General features: G+C 50.2%; 1 protein-coding gene across 1 annotated transcript in view; it reads left to right on the forward strand.

Annotated features, from left to right (window-relative positions):
* The window catches only part of LOC140429596 (uncharacterized), a 65,175-nt gene extending 45,830 nt beyond the window's left edge, over positions 1-19,345 (forward strand). The window contains exons 5-9 of the mRNA XM_072516841.1: positions 3,440-3,586; positions 9,381-9,451; positions 12,071-12,456; positions 17,052-17,268; positions 18,882-19,345. Of these exons, the coding sequence (XP_072372942.1) occupies positions 3,440-3,586; positions 9,381-9,451; positions 12,071-12,456; positions 17,052-17,268; positions 18,882-19,293 (1,233 nt within the window). The 3' untranslated portion in view covers positions 19,294-19,345. The remainder of the gene's footprint in view (positions 1-3,439; positions 3,587-9,380; positions 9,452-12,070; positions 12,457-17,051; positions 17,269-18,881) is intronic.
* The last annotated feature ends 942 nt before the right edge of the window (positions 19,346-20,287 follow it).

Here is a 20,287-nt window from a genome sequence, read left to right on the forward strand (position 1 = left end):
CCCTCCCCTCAGCCCAGTCCCTCCCCTCAGCCCAGTCCCTCCACTCAGCCCTGTCCCTTCCTTCAGCCCAGTTCCCCAGCCTAACCTCTCCTGTCAGTCCGATCCTTCACCTCAGCCCAGTCCGTCCCCTCAGCCCAGTTCCTCACCTCAGCCCAATCCCTCAGCCCAGTCCCTCCCCTCAGCCCAGTCCCTCCCCTCAGCCCAGTCCCTCCCCTCAGCCCAGTTCCTCACCTCAGCCCAATCCCTCAGCCCAGTCCCTCCCCTCAGCCCAGTCCCTCCCCTCAGCCCAGTCCCTCCCCTCAGCCCAGTTCCTCACCTCAGCCCAGTCCCTCAGCCCAATCCCTCCCCTCAGCCCAGTTCCTCAACCCAGTCTCTCACCTCAGCCCAGTCCGTCCACTCAGCCCAGTCCCTCACCTCAGCCCAGTTCCTCAATTCAGTCCCTCTCTCCCTCAGCCCAGCCTGTCCCCTCAGCCCAGTCCCTCAGCCCAGTCCCTCCCCTCAGCCCAGTCCCTCAGCCCAATCCCTCCCCTCAGCCCAGTTCCTCAATTCAGTCCCTCTCTCCCTCAGCCCAGGCTCTCACCTCAGCCCAGTCCCTCTCTCCCTCAACCCAGTCCCTCAGCCTATCCCCTCCCTCCCCCAACCCAACTCCATTGCCCTCAGCCCAGTCCCTCATTTCCTGATCCTCAGCACAGTGTGTTCCTCCTCCAGCAGCTTCTGGGCTACACTCTCTTCAACTGCCTCGAATCTCCGACAACAGCTTGTTGGTCTTCATTGCTGATCCCGCAATGATCATTATTCCACCACGGGTCCTCGGACTTTAACTCTGGATTCCTTCCGATTATCTCCAAACTATTTCCCATTTACTATCAGGTAACCAGGCCTACGTAATTTGAGTTTTCCCCAGGTCCACAGCGCCTCTTGGGTGCCCAGTCTTGAGTTGCTCGATCTGTTTGAAGTCATCCCCATTTAGCACGACGGTAAAGTCATAGAGTTTTTGCAACACATAAAGCAATCCTTTGGCCCATTGTATCTGTGACGGCCATCAAGCTCCGCCTATTCTAAACCCATTTTCCAGCACTTGGTCCATAGTCTTGTACGCTGTGGCCTTTAAAGTGTTCATCTAAATGTTTCTTAAATGGTGTGAGGGTTCCTGCCTCCACCACCCTTTCAGGCAGCGAGTTCCAGATTCCTACGACCCTCTGGATGAAAAAACTTGTCCTCAAATCCCCTCTAAACCTCCTGTCCCTTACCATAAATCTTTGCCCCCTGGTTATTGATCCATCGACTCAGGTGAAAAGTTTATTCCTATCTACCCTATCTATGTCTCTCATAATCTTATACACCTCAATCAGGTCCCCCCTCAGCCTTCTCTGCTCTGATGGAAACAACCCCAGCCTCTCTCCGTCGCTGAAACGCTCCAGCCCAGGCAACATCCTTGTGAGGTTTCTCTACACACTTTCTTTTTTTGAAAATTAAAAAAAAAAAATTTAGAGTACCCCAATTTTTTTTCCAGTTAAGGGGCAATTTAGCGTGGCCTACCCTGCACATCTTTGGGTTATAGGGGTGAAATCCACGCAGACACGGGGAGAATGTGAAAAATGAAAATCGCTTATTGTCACGCGTAGGCTTCAATGAAGTTACTGTCAAAAGCCCCTAGTCGCCACATTCCGGCACCTGTTCGGGGAGGCTGGTACGGGAATTGAATCGTGCTGCTGGCCTGCCTTGGTCTGCTTTAAAAGCCAGCGATTTAGCCCAGTGAGCTAAACCAACCCCTCCAAATCCCCTCTGCAAACTCCACATGGACAGTGACCCGGGCCGGGATTCGAAGCCGGGTCCTCAGCGCTGTAGGCAGCAGTGCTAACCACTGTGACACGTGCCGCCCCCACTCTACACCCTTTCTAGTGCAATCACATCCTTCATATGCTGTGGCGACCAGAACTGTACACAGTACTCTAGCTGTGGCCTAACAAGCGTTTTACACAGCTTCATCACAACCTCACTGCTCTCCTATGCCTCGGTAATAAAGGCAAGTATCCCATGTGTCTTCTTAACCATCTTATCTACCTGCCCTGCTGCCTTCAGGAATCTTTGGACATGAACCTCAAGGTCCCTCTGATCCTCTGTACTTCCCAGTGTCCTACCGTTCATTGTGTCATCCCTTGCCTTGTTACTCCTCTCAAAATGAATCATCTCACACTTTTCATGGTTAAATTCCATTTTCCAATTTTCTGCCCATCTGACCAGTCCATCTATATCACACAGTAATCTAAGGCTTTCCTCCTCGCTATTTACCACACCACCAATTTTTGTGTAATCTTCAAATTTACGGATCATACCCCCACATGCATGTTGAGATCATTAATGTACACTGCAAACAACAAAGGACCCTGCAGTACAGTACAAGCAACAAGCAGCACGGTAGCATTGTGGAAGGCACATTTGCTTCACAGCTCCAGGGTCCCAGGTTCGATTCCGGCTTGGGTCACTGTCTGTGCGGAGTCTGCACATCCTCCCCGTGTGTGCGTGGGTTTCCTCCGGGTGCTCCGGTTTCCTCCCACAGTCCAAAGATGTGCAGGTTAGGTGGATTGGCCAGGCTAAATTGCCCTTAGTGTCCAAAATTGCCCTTAGTGTTGGGTGGGGTTGCTGGGTTATGGGTAGAGGGTGGAGGTGTTGACCTTGGATAGGGTGGTCTTTCCGGGGGCCGGTGTAGACTCGATGGGCCGAATGGCCTCCTTCTGCACTGTAAATTCTATGATAATCTATGAAACAGGCTTCCACTCACAAAAACAACCTTCGATCATCACCCTCTCACTCCTGCCACTAAGCTAATTGTGGATCCAATTTACCAAATTACCCTGGATCCCATGGGCTCTTACATTCTTGATCAGTCTGCCATGCGGGATCTCGTCAAAACCCTTACTTGAAGTCCATGTAGACTACATCAACTGCACTACCCTCATCTACACATCTTGTCACCTCCTTCAAAAATTCAATCAAATTTGTTAACAATGAATTCCCCTTGACAGAGCCATGCTAACTATCCTTGGTTAACCTTGCCTGAGAATCCTTGCTGGAGAATCACGGCCCTAGTGTTCCCATTAACCCTCCCAGAACAAGTACAGCATGGAGCCAGACACGGAGTGAAGTGCCCTCTACTGCCCCCGCATCAAACATTCGTAGGACTGGTATGGCACAGGGTTATCTACAGTAAAGCATGGGGTTAGATACATCTTTTATATAAGGCCTGCCCGAGAGACATTGAGGCCAAAAGCCAGCTGGTTATTGAAATAAGCTAGTCAGTAGGAGGTGGTTTATAGTTGGAACCTTGGGTTCTCTATACCCCCGCCTGGTTGATGTCCTATTGCAGTGAGTTTGCGAGGTGTGTTCACGATTGTCGGCAGTCACAGACACTGACCATTTCATCCCTGTTGGGTTTCAGATTATTCTGCACTCAATGCATCGTTACCAACCTCGCTTTCACATTGTACAGGAAGAGAATCCATTCGGAGCTCGATGGAGCGTTGTCCAAACCTTCACCTTCCCTGAGACTATCTTCATGGCAGTCACTGCGTACCAGAACGAGAAGGTGAGGCACCATTTGATAACTCAATGATGTCTGGCACTTGCCATGTGCTGATGCCCCAACTATTGTTAAAATGCATGCCCTGATTTATCAAGAGACAGGGATAGGGGAAGAGGAGGGAGGCCTAAGTTAGAGGGTCCAGCTTTAGGACAACAATGGGCAGGGAGTTCACTCTGTGGAGCGGTGTGCTTGGTGTTCCTCTAACAGTTCCTGGATATTGGTCGTCATTGGCAATACCAGTATTTACAACCAAAGTCCTGCCAGAACTGAGTGATTTGTGAGCCCATTTCAGAGGTTAGTTTTTAAAAAAATTTAGAGTACCTAATTTATTTTTCCAATTAAGGGGCAATTTAGCGTGGCCAATCCACCTACCCTGCACACCATTGGGTTGTGGGAGTGAAACCCACGCAAACACGGGGAGAATGTGCAAACTCCACACGGACAGTGACCCAGAGCCGGGATCGGACCTGGGACCTCGGCGCTGTGAGGCTGCAGTGCTAACCACTGTGCCAGCATGCTGCCTCGATTTCAGAGGTTAGTTAACAGTGAAGCATGCTGGGGTGGGACTGGAGTCACCTATGGATAAGACCGCGTATGGATGGAAGGTGTCTCTCCCTCAATGACATTCCTGAAAGTTGGGTTTTACGAAAATCCAATAGCTGATGTGGAAAAGATGCTTCGATCAGTGCTCCCTACTCCTGGGTCATTAGCCACAGCTTTCTGGATGGTGAGTGTGATACAGGCAGGGAGGTAGGAACCAGGAGGTGCAGAGAAACAAAACCTACAGGCGGGATTCTCCAGTCTCTGACGCCGAAATCGCATTCGGCGATCGGCCGGAGAATCCCCGTTTGCGCCGAAATCGGAGGCAGTGCCGCTTTTGCGGTGCTCCACCGTCTCCAACCGCACGCCGTTTGGACGGCCTCAGGACGTCACCTGAGGTCTCCTCAGATGGGCCGGGTTCCGACAGCGTGGGTCACTCATGCCATCTATCTTCCTGAATCCGGCGTGGTGGCTGAAACGGAATCCAGCACCACCATGATCGGGTGGGTGCCGTTCCGCGGGCTGAGGAGGCATGGCAGGGGCTGGGGGAACTGGTGGGGGATGGTCCGGGGGTGGCGAGCCTGGCCAAAGGGGGGCACTATTTGGCAGGCCGGGTCCGCAAGCGTCCAGCGCCATGTTGCACGGCGTGGCTGCTGCAGGCTGCCGCCGTGCGCGGCCACGGACCCGGCAATTCTCCGGCCATATCTACACCTAAAGCCGGGGGCTTTACGCTGTGTGCCTGCTAGCCCCCCCCCGACAGAGGATCGGTGCAGCTTTTGTGCCATTTTTTCGGGCAAAAAACACCACTGTTCCCACGCTGGCATCAGTACTTAGTCTTCAAATCAGAGAATCCAGCCCAATGTTCGCACGTTCAATTAGTTTAAAAAAAAATTTAAAGTACCCAATTTTTTTCCCAATTAAGAGTCAATTTAGTGTGGCCAGTACACCTGCCCTACACAGCTTTGGGTTGTGGGAGGGCGGCACGTGGCACAGTGGTTAGCACTGCTGCCTACAGCACTGAGGACGTGGGTTCGAATCCCGGCTCTAGTTACTGACCGCGTGGAGTTTGCATATTCTCCCCACATCTGCGTGGGTTTCATCTCCACAACCCAAAGATGTGCAGTGCAGGTGGATTGAACACGCCAAATTGCCCCTTAATTGGAAAAAAAATAATTGGATACTCTAAATTTAAAAAAAAGCTTTGGGTTGTGGGATTGAGACCCACAGAGACACGGGAGAATGTGCAAACCTCACACGGACAATGACCCAGGGCCGGGATGGAACCCGGACCCTCAGTGCCGTGAGGCAGCTGTGCTAACCACTGTGCCACAGTGCCACCCTTCTCCAATTCAATTATAAGGTGAATAAGAGGTGTCATATCCCAGTAGTGTCCAAAGTGTTATATTACAGTATTGTAGAGAGTATTTACCCCAGTATTGTAAAGAGTGTTCAAACACAGTATTGTACAGAGCATATTTACCAAAGTATTGTAGAGAGTATCGGGGATGTTTATGACAGGGATAGGGGTGGGGGGGTGGGCAGACCCATGGCGATTCTCACATCTGGGAGGGGCAGGAAATTTTGGTGCATAAGTCCATACACGGATTGACTTTTTTATAATGGGAAAGGCTCTGCTACCAGTGGTGAGGAAAGCGGAGGGGTCGATTCTCCATAATGGAGACGAAGTGTTCGTGCCGTCGTGAACACCGTCGCATTTCACGACGGTGCGAAACAGGCACGGGGATGACCGATTCTGTCCCCCACAGGGGGCCAGCGTGGTGCTGCAGCGGTTCACGCCACTCCAGCCTCCCTTCCCAGCGCCAGATGGGCACCGCACCAACCCGCGCATGCGCAGGGGACCTCTTCAGCGCGCTGGCCCCGACGCAACATAGTGTGGGGATTCAGGGGCCAGCCGCGCAACAAGGTAGGCGGGGGGGGGGGGGGAGAGGCCGGCCCGCCGATCGGTGGGCCCCAATCGCGGGCCAGACCCCATCGGAGGCCTCCCCTGGTGAAGGAGCGCTTTTCCCCGCCCCACAGGCCGCCCCCCCCGACCCTTCGCGCAGAGTTTCCGCCGGCAGCGACCAGGGGTGAACGGCGCCGGCGGGACTCCGCCGTTTCCGCTCGGGCCATCCGGGCCGGAGAATCGGCGGCCCCACCGATTCCAGCGACCCACGGCCGGTGCCGCGTCAAACGCGCCGGAGCAAATGGCGCCGGTTCTCCGCACCTCGGAGAATCACGCACCGGTGTCGGGGCGCAGTTGCGGCGATTCTCCGGCCCGGCGCGGGGCTCGGAGAATCAACCCCGGTGTACTCTGCGATTGTAATATTCAACCATGGTACATGTGGTTTTGGACAGGGGGGCTGGCTCGACGGCTGACTTGGAGTTTCGATGTGGGGCTGTTAGCAGATCTGGGGTTTTCTGTAAAGATGGCCAAGATGTTGGATGATTATGTAGAGTTCAACAGGAATAGGGAGGTTCCTCCCTCGGAGTTGTGGGAAGCTCTGAAGGCGGTGATGAAGGGGGAGGCGATTGCATATAAGGCGCAGGTGGATGGGTAAGTGAGGGAGGGATGCCAGCGGTTGGTGGAATAGATGTTGGTGGTGGATGGGATGTATTTAGGGGGCTGTACCCCAGAGCTCTTGCTGCACAGGAAGCTGGTGCAGGCATAGTTTGACGGATCAGGCAGTGTGGCAGTTGGGATGAGCGAGGGGAGCAGTCTATGAGTAGGGGAGGCCGCCAGCAGGCTGCTGACATGCCAGTTGAGGTGGCAGGCGGCATCTTGGGAAATCATTCCGTTACGGGAGTGGGGGGAGAGTTGGCTTCGGCCCCGGAGAAGGTGAATAGAGTGTTTGAGGTGTTTTACAGCTCGGAACCTTCAGAGGACAATACGGACATGGTTGACTTTTTTGGGGTGGAGGAGGAGGACTTGGAGGGATTGGAGGAGCCGCTGCGGGTAGAGGAAGTCAGGAAGGCAATTGGGAATATGCAGACAGGGAAGGCACCCTGGCCGGATTGGTTCCCGATGAAGGTTTATAAAATGTTCACAGACAGGTTGGTCTCGCTGCTGGTGGAAGCATTTGAGGATGCGGTGGCTCAGGGAGTGCTTCCAGAAACACTGAATCAGGCCTCCATTTCACTCCTTCTGAAGAAGGATTGGGACCCAGTGGAATGTGGGTCATACTGACTGATGCGCAATCAATTACTCTCAAGACAAGGTGAGTCATAACTAATAGGCTTTAATCTGCTAGAACTGTTCCCCAGCAGCCTCGATACAGAAAGTGAAGGCTGCTGGGATGGCATCGGTTCTTATACTCCGCCTCTGAGGGCGGAGCTATGTACATCAGCCAATGGTAGACTCCTGGGTCTAGCCAATGGTCATCCACCTCTCAGGTACCGCAATACCTGGTATTACCACATTCACCCCCTGTTAAAAAAAGAGCCCAGCGGGGTGATGGCCAGCGTTAATGTCGCCTTTCACATGGTAGGAACAGGTATGGAGGTGCCGTGATTGAATGGCGGAGCAGACTCAATAGGCCAAGTCGCCTAATTCTGCTCCTATGTCTTATGGTCTTATGGTAAGGGCAGCACGGTGGCGCAGTGGGTTAGCCCTGATGCCTCGCGGCACCGAGGTCCCAGGTTCGATCCTGGCTCTGGGTCACTGACCGTGTGGAGTTTGCACATTCTCCCCATGTCTGCGTGGGTTTTGCCCCCACAACCCAAAGATGTGCAGGTTAGGTGGATTGGCCATGATAAATTGCCCTTAGTGTCCAAAATTGCCCTTAGTGTTGGGTGGGGTTACAGGGTTATGAGGATAGGGTGGGGGTGTTGACCTTGGGTGGGGTGCTCTTTCCAAGAGCCAGTGCAGACTCGATGGGCCGAATGGCCTCCTTCTGCATTGTAAATTCTATGATCTATGATCTATGATCTAGGTGGATTGGCCACGCTAAATTGCCCCTTAATTGGATAAAATTAACTGGGTACTCTAAATTTATTTAAAAAAAGATGTGCAGGTTAGGTGGATTGGGAGCGCTAAATTGCCCCTTATTTGGAAAAAAAAATAATTGGATACTCTAAAAAAAATATGCTCTGTACAATACTGTGTTTGAATACTCTTTACAATACTGGGGTAAATACTCTCTACAATACTGTAATATAACACTTTGGACACTACTGGGATATGCCACCTCTTATTCACCTTATAATTGAATTGGAGAAGGGTGGCACTGTGGCACAGTGGTTAGCACAGCTGCCTCACGGCACTGAGGATCCGGGTTCCATCCCGGCCCCGGGTCATTGTCCGTGTGAGGTTTTTTAAAAATGGAAGCAATTACGACAGCACTTTAAAGCGGGGGAGGGTCGAGGATGATTCCGATCAGGGATGAGCATATGTTTGAGCTGGCTAGGATGGACGCCAGGTTTAGGGGATGGGAGGATAAGAGCATGTCAGTAATGGGTATTTGTTCCTGGAGGGGCAGCTTGCGAGTTTGGGGGAGTTGGTGGAAAAGTTCAGGCTCATGCATCGGAGGCGTTCAGGTACTTGCAAGTCTGTAATTTTGCGAGGAAGGTTCATTTGACCTTTCCAGTTGTGCCACTGGCATTGTTGATGGCGAGGGCATTTTCGGTGGTCGGGTTAGAGGAGGGTAAAACTTCAGGTATGGAAGGCTGCTGGCAGAGGATGGGGCCTCATTGGAGGGGATTAAGGCGAAATGGGATTATGAGTGAGGCGGTGAAGTGGAGGAGGGGGTGTGGTGTGAGGCTTTACAGAGGGTGAATGCCGCAGCGTCATGTTCTGTCCATGTCCTAAGCTAGCAAGTGTTTGGGGCTGTTTCTTCAGCACCACATTGGCGACCTTAGGCACGGAGCTGGAGCCGGGTCCCCCAGGCGGCATATTCGGGATGTCAGACCTGCCGGAGTCGCAGGCGGGAGCGGGGGCAGATGTTTTAGCCTTCGCCTCTCTGATTTCACGCAGGGGGGTTCTGCTGGAGTGGAGGTCAGCTTATCCACTCAGTGCCTGCGTGACGCTAGGGGACCTCCTGGAATTTTTATATTTGGAGAAAGTTAAATACACACAGAGGGGGTCATTTGGGAGGTCCGATATAAGTTGATTTGTTATGTATTTTAAGGAGACGGTCACTGTCAGCTGTTGGGGATGGGTAGGGGTTTGGGGGCTGTTCCTGCTTTGTTTTTGTATTTGTATATAAATTTATATAAAACAAAAAAAATCAAAGCCTGACTCTGTTGTTCAACATTATTCCAGATTACAAAACTGAAGATCGATCATAACCCATTTGCGAAAGGTTTTAGAGAAGCCTCATTGAACAAAGAAAGGTAAAGTCATGTCCGATGTTTGTCATGTATGTTGTGTACTGTGGTGAAGCCACTGGATACATCAAAGGCTATTGGTCCTGACAATAATCCTGACTGTAGTACTGAAGGCTTGTGCTCCTGAACTAGCCGCAGCTTCAGCCAAGCTGCTCCAGAAGAGCTATATTGGCATCTGCCTGACCCAATGGAAGATTGCCCAGCTATGTCCTGTTCACAAAAAAAATTCAAATCCAACCCAGCCAGTTACTGCCCCAGCTGTCTACTCTCGATCATCAGCAAAGTGATGGAAGGAGTCAGCAACAGTTCTATCAAGCAGCACTTACTCAGCAGTAACCTGCTCACTGACACTTTGGGTTCCAGCAGGATCACTCCGCTCCTGACCTCATCACAGCCTTGGTTCAAACATGGACAAAGAGCTGTATACCAGAGTAGAGGTGAGAGTGACTGCCCCTGACATCAAGGCAGCATTTGCCCGAGTATGGCATCAAGGAGCCCTAGCAAAACTGGAGTCAGTGGAAATCGGGGGTAAAGCTCTCTCCGCTGGTTGGAGTCATACCTGACACAAAGGAAGATGGTTGTGGTGGTTGGAGGTCAATCATCTCAGCTCCAGGACATCACTGCAGGAGTTCCTCAGGGTAGTGTCCTCAGCCCAACCAACATCAGCTGCTTCATCAATGACCTCCCTTCCATCAGAAGGTCAGAAGTGGGGATGTTTGCGGGTGACTGCACGATATTCAGCACCATTCGCGACTCCTCAGATAATGAAGCAGTCCATCTCCAAATGCAGCAAAACCTGGACAATATCCAGGCTTGGGCTGAGAAGTGACAAGTTACATTTGCACGACACAAGTGCCAGGCAATGACCATCTCCTACAACAGAGAATCTAACCACCGGCCCGTGACATTCAATAGCATTACCATTGTTGAATCCCCCACAATCAACATCCTGAGTGTTACCATTGATCTGAAACTGAACGGGCAGCACGGTAGCACAGTGGTTAGCACAGTTGCTTCACAGCTCCAGGGTCCCAGGTTCGATTCCCAGCTTGGGTCACTGTCTGTGCGCAATTTGCACATCCTCCCCGTGTGTGGGTGGGTTTCCTCCGGGTGCTCCGGTTTCCTCCCACAGTCCAAAGATGTGCAGGTTAGGTGGATTGGCTGTGCTAAATTCCCCTTAGTGTCAAAAAGGTTTGGTGGAGTTATTGGGTTATGGGGATAGGGTGGAGGGGTGGGCATAGGTAGGGTGCTCTTTCCAAGGGCCAGTGCAGACTCGATGGACTGAATGGCCTCCTTCTGCACTGTAAATTCTATATCAATACTGGCTGGAATTCTCTGGTTGTCGAGATTCACTTTTCCTGCTGGCAGGTCTGCCCCGCCAGCGTGTTTCTCGGCAGTGTGAGGTGGTTTCAATGGGAAATCCCATTGACAAGCGGCAGGAGAATAGATTCCCCCCGTCAGTGAACTGTGCGCCGCCAAGAAAGATGTGGCTGGGGGAACGGAGAATCCGCCCACTGTTGCTGCAAGAGCAGGTCAGAGACTAGGAATCCTACGGTGAGTAACTTACTTCCTGACCCCCCCCCCCCCACGTCTGCCCACCATCTGCAAGGCACAAGTCGGAATGTAATGGAATATTGTCCACTTACCTGGATGAGTGCAGCTCCAACAACACTCAGGAAGCTCGGCACCATCCAGGACAAAGCAGCCCCGCTTGATTGGCACCCCAACTACAAACACTCACTCCCTCCACCACTGACGCACAATGGCAGCCGTGTGTACCACAAGTTGCACTGCAGGAAGTCACCAAGGTTCCTTATGCAGCAGCCTCCAAACCCATTACCACCACCATCTATAAGGACAAGGGCAGCAGATACCTGGAAACACCACCTGGAGGATCCCCAAGTCACTCACCACCTCGACTTGGAACTCCTTCCCTAACAGCACTGTGGGTGTACCTACACCACATTGATTACAGCAGTTCAAGAAGGCAACTCCAGGGTATTTTGGGATGTGCAATAAATCGTGGCCTAGTCAGTGACACCCAGATCTCTAGAATGAAAATAAATTGTATATTGCATGTGTCATGGACTATCTGGGTTGGGTACTGTATTTACTGTCTATTGTAGGTAACAGTTTGTTGAAAAAGGTGGGTTTTATGAAGTGTGCTAAAGGACAATGAGAGAGAGGCAGAAGGTTATGAAGTAAATGTGGATTTTGGGCTGAGACAGCTGTAGACATGACCACCAATGGAAAGGAAAAGAAAACTGGGTATTTGTTGGTGCTGGAAGAGTGTAGAGATTTTGGGATGGAGGGAGTGGGTGGTGGTGGTGGTGGGTGGGTGGGGGGGGGGGGGGTGGGGGGGATCTGAAGGGGAGTTGACATAGGATGAGAATTTTAAAATCAAGGCAATGGAATGGGATCCAGTGAGCACACGGGTGATTAGTGAATGGGATTTGGTATGAGTTAGACACTGGCAACGGGACTTTTGGAATTACCTGAAGTTTGAACATTGGAGACTGGAGATAGGCCAGGTAGTGTTGGAATATTTGAGTCTGAGGTAAAGGCTGAGATAAAGGCAAACGGGGAAGAGTGCACAATCCATTATTTGTCATGTGATTTTCACAGGGCGCAGTTAGCAAGACCTCAATTATACCAGAACTCCACATTCAAAAGGAGAAGAATGGAGCAAGCCAGACCTAACCAAAGCAGCACTCACCAGAGGCTGGACCGAGGCAGCACAAACCAGACCAGGCCCGATTGTGGTAACACAGACAAGACCAGGCCCACTCAAGACAGCCCAGACCAGACCAGGCCTGATCGAAGCTGCACAGACCAGATCAGGCTTGACCGAGGCAACACTGACCAGACCAGGCTTGACCGAGGCAGCACTGACCAGACCAGGCCTGACCGAAGCAGCACTGACCAGACCAGGCCTGACCGAGGCAGCACTGATCAGTCTGGGCAGGACGAAGACCACGCATACCAGGCTGGGCCTGACCGAGACAACAATGGTGAGAGGATGAGCTACTCGATTATCAAGCTTTTACACCTGCTTAGTAATCTAGAGGCCTGCACTGTTGATCTTCAAGCAGAAGTTCAAATCCTACCAAAGCAGTTCGAGGGAATCATAATTCAGTTATTTCAATTCATCTGGAACAGGAGGAGGCCTTTTAGCCCCTGGCATCATTCTTCTTTTTTTCTATAAATTTAGAGTTCCCAATTCATTTTTTTCCAATTAAGGGGCAAGTTAGCGTGGCCAATCCACCTACCCTGCACATCTTTTTGGGTTGTGGGGGCGAAACCCACGCAAACACGGGGAGAATGTGCAAACTCCACACGGACTGTGACCCAGGGCCGGGATCGAATCCAGGACCTCGGTGCCGTGAGGCAGCAGTGCTAACCACTGCTCCACCGTGCTGCCCTAGAACATCTCCTATCAAGTGCAGTTTGTGGAGAGAGAGTTCCAAACTTCACCCATCTCTGTGTGTATGTTGAATATTTTCCTTAATTCATCCCTGAAAAGTCTGGCCCTAAATTTTACAGAATGCCCCCTCAGGGTGACTAAATGTCCCAGATCTCACGAGTTACTCCAAAACTACCCCAAGAATCGGAGACTGGAACGTTTGACTTAATTTCAGTTTGATATTTTATGCTTCCATCTATTCCGCTTTTAGTGCCACCTGTCAGGAAATTTGGTTAAGTGGCTTTCTATCCCATCAGCTAAGTTGTTAATAAATACAGGAAATAGTCGAGATCTTAACACAGATCCTTGTGGAACACCGTTCATCACATCCTGCCAGTTAGACTAGAATTAACCCATTATTCCTCCTATGTCTCACATCACTTGGTTAATTTTCTAACCAGGCCAATAGTTTATCTTCAATTTCTATCAGCATGAGAGTGGATGGGCGGCACGGTGGTGCAGTGGTTAGCACTGCTGCCTCACAGCACCAAGGACCCGGATTCGATCCTGGCCCCAGGTCACCGCCCATGTGGAGTTTGCACATTCTCCCCTTGTTTGCGTGGGTCTCACCCCCACACTAAATTGCCCCTTAATAAAAAAAGCATGGGGAGAGGATTAGTTAGCAGACAAGAAGTGGTGATTGGGTATAAATGGGACATTTTCCAGTTAATAGAACATAGAACATTACAACGCAGTACAGGCCCTTCGGCCCTCGATGTTGCGCCGACCTGTGAAACCACTCTAAAGCCCATCTACACTATTCCCTATTGAATGGCGGAGTTCCACAGGTTTTAGTGTTAGGGCTTTTTACAATCTATATTAATGACTTAGATGAAGAGACAGAGAGTAATGTATCTAAGTTCGCTGATGACATCAAACTTGGTGGAAGGTAAGCTGTGGGGAGGACACAGAGAGGCTGCAGAGAAATGGACAGCTTAAGTGAGTGGGCAACAAGATGGCAGACGGAGTATAGTACGGGGAAGAATGAAGTTCTTCACTTTCGTCGAAAGAATAGAATAGGAGAATATTTTTTAAAAGGTGAGAAACTCGGGCAGCATGGTGGCCTAGTGGTTAGCACAGCAGCCTCACAGTGCTGAGGTCCCAGGTTCGATCTCGGCTCTGGGTCACTGTCCGTGTGGAGTTGGCACATTCTCCCCGTGTCTGCGCGGGTTTCGCCCCCACAACCCAAAAATGTGCAGGCTAGGTGGATTGGCCACGCTAAATTGCCCCTTAATTGGAAAAAATAATTGGGTAATCTAAATTTATTTTTAAAAAGGCGAGAAACTTGTAAATATTGTTGTTTAAAGTGACTCGGGTGTGCTGGTACAAGGAACGCAGAAAGTTAGGATGCAGGTACAGCAAGAGATTAGGAAGGCAAATGTCACATTGGCCTTTATCGCAAGGGGATTGGAGTGCAGGAATAAAGAAGTCTTTCTACAGTTGTACAGGGTTTTGATGAGACTGCACCTGGAGTATTGCGGGCAGTTTGGGTTTCCATATTTAAGAAGGGACACTCTCACAGTGAAGGCGGGTACAGTCTCAGGATAAGGGGCTGATCAGTTAGGACTGAGAAGAAGAGAACTTTCTTCACTCAAGGGGTTGTGAATCTTTGAAATTCTGTGTTCCAGAAGGTTGTCGATGTTCCATCATTGAATAAATTTAAATCTGATCAGACAGAAATAGGAGACTGGAGATTGGCCAGGTAGTGAGGTGTGTAGCTTTCCAGCTACAGAGCTGGGTTTTCTCTCCATATTCTTGGACACTCTGTGCAGAGAATCTGGGGGTATGGTTTGCACTGTCACACCGGCAAGGCCAGCTCCAGAGAGATCACCCGATCTAAGGTGAAAAAATACTCCCCCACCCCACCCCACCCCCCACCACGGGTATAGAGAATCTCCCCCCACCACAAGCAACGGGGCAACCCACCCTCACCACAGATACAGGGAATCTCCACCTCTCCCCGCCACGCACACACATGAGGGGTACCCCCCACAATGGAGCTCCTGAGTGGACCACCCCTGGCAGTGCCAGGGCACGGTCCCAGCATGTCCCTCTTCTCCTGTGGGTTATACTTACCTTTGCACCCCTGATGTGTTTGCTTGACTGCTTCACGTTTTAAAATACCAACATGACACCACATTGGCGAGGGCGGAATTCTTTATGTGGTGGGAGCATATGCCATGGAAGCTCTTTAAGTGAATTTAAGTTTAGTAAAATGTAAATTTAATCGGCGGGGATAGGGGAAAATCGGAAATGAGATATTGCTGGTGAGAATCCCGTTTTTTGATTCTCACGAGATTTTGCGCCAATGTCTCCGTTTGCGCTCACTGTGAATGCAGTTGGAAAATCTCCCCGATCAGCGAAAAACTTTCAGGCACAATTTTCCGATCAAAAGGATGAATTCCCAAATCGAGACAACATTGGAAGATCATAGTTAGGACATTGGCAATCTTCTCACCTTCTTCCTTTAAACCCTGGAATGAAAACTATCTGGTCCTGGGGATTTCTAACTCAATAGTTCAATTATTTTCTTCATTATTGTTATTTTGTTCACATTAATTTTGGTAACTGTGTCCCTGATTCAGTGTAAGTTTCCTCAGAATATCTGGCATGTTGACCTCTTCCTTGGTGTAGTGGTTAGCCCTGCTGCCTCACGGCGCCGAGGTCCCAGGTTCGATCCCGGCTCTGGGTCACTGTCCGTGTGGAGTTTGCACGTTCTCCCCGTGTTTGCGTGGGTTTCGCCCCCACAACCCAAAGCTGTGCAGGGTAGGTGGATTGGCCACGCTAAATTGCCCCTTAATTGGAAAAAATGAATTGGGCACTCTATAAAAGAAATGTTGACCTTTTCCTGTTTGTAAAGAACGATACACCTGCTGCATTTAAAGTAATCATTGAGCATGTCCACCATTTCTGTATTTTTATTAATAGCGTCACTCTATTCGTTTCCAATGAACACACAATGTGAATGAGTGCCATCCATTATCTAATTTAATTGGAAACATATTGGCGTTGATTTTGATATTCTGTGCATGTTACCTTTTGTGCACCCTTTCTGTAGCTCTTACTGCTTTCTGACTGTCTTTTCCATTCATCAGGATCTGCCTGAGATTTAGTATTTTTAGTTTGATGTTCTCTATTACCTCTTCAGTTATCCATTGCTGTCTTTTTTGCCAAGTGGTACTCTTGCCCCTTAAAGGTATAAATTTGTTCTGCATCAGAGGCAAATCCTTTTCAAACACCTCCCAATGATCTTCTGTTGCTGCCCTTTTACAGATTTGCTCCGTTTCCTGTGGACAGCCTCTGTCTTGCAATAATTAAGGGATATCAGCATTGTATCACTTGAAGTGAAATATGTCATGTGATCCAATTATTATGGGTCCGGGTTTACAGAACCCCAAAGTGTTTCATGGAGTTCAACCGACCCACAACTTTTAATAGATTGTGGTGTGGGAAGCACACGGCGTGCTCTCCAGGTGTGATACAGCAGGACTGGACAAATGGTTTTTAAAACAAAACAATGTTTATTCTATGAACTCAAGTTAACCTTTTAAAACAAACATTGAATATCTTAACACCCATTACTTCAAAGATAACCCCAAAAGACTACAACACTAAATAATCCTTCAAACTGTTCCTTTAAACATCCAAAAGACTTCAACCTTTCAAAAACAGACATGAGGTTACATTCAATATATTTATAGTCCTTGGATTGCAGATATCAACAGACCAGCTCTGTGTTTCTTCCTGCAGCTCTCAGCTAAACACACAGACACTCCCAGCTGCCTTCTCAAACTGAAACTCAAGAAAGCAGAAGTGAGCTCAGCTCCCCCCACCCTCTGACATCACTTCAGTAATATAATCAGCTCTATTTCCGAAAGGTACATTGCTTAAACATCCATTTCTTAAAGGTACTCTCACATGACATAGTCTTAGTTTCAATTCCGCTTTGAGCAGAGCGCTCACTCACTGCTCGGCTGCCTTCAAGCTTTATGCACACATTTTACTGCTCCCGTGAGTGATTGGTGCTTTGTGTCTTGTACAGTGGATCATTTCAATGTATCTTATCTTATAATAACACAATAACCAGCACTAGAGCCTATTTTGTTCTCCACCTCAATATCCCAATGTACTGTTTACATTTAGATCCTAAAAAGTCCTTTGGGGGAGTGAGAAAAGCGGGAATGACCAGAGATCTGGAGAGCACATTTGTCAATGAGCAGTCTGCACAATGGTACGTACAACAGGATCTGGAGGGAAAGGAATGTCCAGTCCCCAACACTGTACCCCATTCCAGAGAAGGGGACGATGCCTGCACAGCCGATCAGCCCCATTCCCCCCAGGTCCCAATTTTATTATACAGGTAAGGAACTTTTGGAAAATCACAAGGGGTTTCTCTTCCCTGTAGGTCTCCCAGTGGGAAAAGCAGTGTGGTATTAACCCAAACATGTCTGCACACTAGAGATCCGATACTTGGGTAAAATCCTGGAGAAAATGATTTTGTCAGGTACAATGGTACCAGTCACCTCTGCCTGAGCATCTTATGTCCAAGACTTGTGCCCCTACAGCTCAATAGCTGTTAACTATACAATAGTGTAGGGCAGCATGGTGGCGCAGTGGGTTAGCACTGCTGCCTCACGGCACCGAGGTCCCAGGTTCGATCCCGGCTCTGGGTCACTGTCCGTGTGGAGTGTGCACATTCTCCCCGTGGTTTCGCCCCCACAACCCAAACATGTGCAGGCTATAGTGTGACCCATGGGCTTATTTTAAATGCAGCAGGTCAATTAGAGAGTAGTAGTTGGGGAATCCAGTTTGTTTAACTTCAAATCTCCCTTTATGAATTAGATAGGTAATAAAAATGCCACAATACCCGACGTTACTGGGGATTAAATTAACTTCACCCAGTCAACTGAGTGGATCTGACCAGTTGTGGGCTCTGATGGAGTTTTCCCTGACGAGGCCTGATCCCCTGCCAAAGACTAGCTCAACTGACTGGCTCAGGACATGGGTTTAAGTAACTCCTGCCCACAGGATGTGGCGTGACTCTCCTCCAGCCATGGAAGGAAGCCGGATGAATGAGGTCATGAACAATGGGGTGCACAGAGGGATTTGATGTTGAGGGCTGCTAGCCATGATTCAGTGGATATCACTCTCACTTCTGAGTCAGGAGGTTGTGGAAGTTACACACTCCAGACACTTTTTTTTGGTTCCTTTTTTAAATAAATTTACAGTATCCAATTATTTTTTTTTCCAATTAAGGGACACTTTAGCGTGGCCAATCCATCTACCCTGCACACCTTTTTAGGTTGTGGGGGTGAGATGCACGCAGACAGGGGGAGATTGTGCAAACTCTACACGGACAGTGACCCAGGCCGGGATCGAACCTGGGACCTCAGCGCCGTGAGGCAGCAGTGCTACCCACTGCGCCACCGTGCCGCCGACATTCCAGACACTTGAACGCAAAATCCGAACTGGCACTCCAGTGTGTTACTGAAGGACTGCTGCACTGTTGGAAGGTGCTGGTTTTTATTTGAGACATTAAAACCAGGGTTGATCTACCCTCAGGTAGATGTACAAAAGTCCCATGACGCTATTTTGAAGAATGGGCAATGGCAATTTCGCCGGTAGCTTGGCCTGCCTTTATGCGCCAACAGACAGCACGAAAACGGGGGATCCTGTCAAGATTGCATTGATGCTCTCGGATCTTTCTGTGCACAATTTTGGCTGCTGTATTTCCCATGATACAACAGTGACTACATTTCAAAATAATTTAATTGGCTGTAAATACATTGGAACATCCTGAGGCTGTAGCAGGCACTATAGAACTCTTTCTTAAAGTGGGTTGGGAAGTTTCTCCTCAGTCAGAGTCGTTTCCCGGTGGAGGAGTCCATGGAAGATGGACAAGAGGGAAGGGCTGGGGACACTTATTATAATCTGGATTGTGAACTGACTCCTATTCCATTTCCCTTCATACAGCAGCAGTGACCCTCAGCCACACGCAGGGATTGAGTTCAGAGCCAGGCTTTGCTCCAGTACCTGGCCTTCTGTGGCTGATGATGCGTGGAGACCCAGCCGAGACGTTAAGGCAGCACCAATCACAGACCTCTCGAGTGACTTACTGCCCACTTGCCACCTGTTCCAGGACTGCCCGGGGGTCTTCAATGTGCCAGTCAACGGTGCGGGGAAAGCCGGCCACAACTACAGCCAACCTGCTGGCCCTCTGAGCCCCTGGAACAGCACTGGGCAGCAACTGAACCAGTTTAACCCCAATGGACACCCCTCACACCTTGGCACTGACTTTGGGAACCGTGGGGTGCCCAACTATCCCTCTGGTGCTGGGGTAATGGATTGGAGCCCCTATCCCCTCCTCCCATATCCATGTTGGTGAGAGGGATGAGATTGTTGACTGTGGGGTGTGAGCAGGGGAGATTGTTCACTGTGGGGTGTGAGCAGGGGAGATTGTTGACTGTGGGGAGTGAGCAGGGGAGATTGTTGACTGTGGGGTGTGAGCAGGGGAGATTGTTGACTGTAGGGTGTGAGCAGGGGAGATTGTTGACTGAGGGGTGTGAGCAGGGGAGATTGTTGACTGTGGGGAGTGAGCAGGGGAGATTGTTGACTGTGGGGTGTGAGCAGGGGAGATTGTTGACTGAGGGGTGTGAGCAGGGGAGATTGTTCACTGTGGGGTGTGAGCAGGGGAGATTGTTGACTGTGGGGAGTGAGCAGGGGAGATTGTTGACTGTGGGGTGTGAGCAGGGGAGATTGTTGACTGTGGGGAGTGAGCAGGGGAGATTGTTGACTGTGGGGTGTGAGCAGGGGAGATTGTTGACTGTGGGGTGTGAGCAGGGGAGATTGTTGACTGTGGGGAGTGAGCAGGGGAGATTGTTGACTGTGGGGTGTGAGCAGGGGAGATTGTTCACTGTGGGGTGTGAGCAGGGGAGATTGTTGACTGTGGGGAGTGAGCAGGGGAGATTGTTGACTGTGGGGTGTGAGCAGGGGAGATTGTTCACTGTGGGGTGTGAGCAGGGGAGATTGTTCACTGAGGGGTGTGAGCAGGGGAGATTGTTCACTGTGGGGTGTGAGCAGGGGAGATTGTTCGCTGTGGGGTGTGAGCAGGGGAGATTGTTCACTGTGGGGTGTGAGCAGGGGAGATTGTTGACTGAGGGGAATGAGCAGGGGAGATTGTTAACTGTGGGGTGTGAGCAGGGGAGATTGTTGACTGTGGGGAGTGAGCAGGGGAGATTGTTGACTGTGGGGTGTGAGCAGGGGAGATTGTTCACTGTGGGGTGTGAGCAGGGGAGATTGTTGACTGTGGGGTGTGAGCAGGGGAGATTGTTGACTGTGGGGAGTGAGCAGGGGAGATTGTTGACTGTGGGGTGTGAGCA

This window comes from Scyliorhinus torazame, chromosome 1 (genome assembly GCF_047496885.1).
Source record: "Scyliorhinus torazame isolate Kashiwa2021f chromosome 1, sScyTor2.1, whole genome shotgun sequence".
NCBI lineage: Eukaryota > Metazoa > Chordata > Chondrichthyes > Carcharhiniformes > Scyliorhinidae > Scyliorhinus > Scyliorhinus torazame.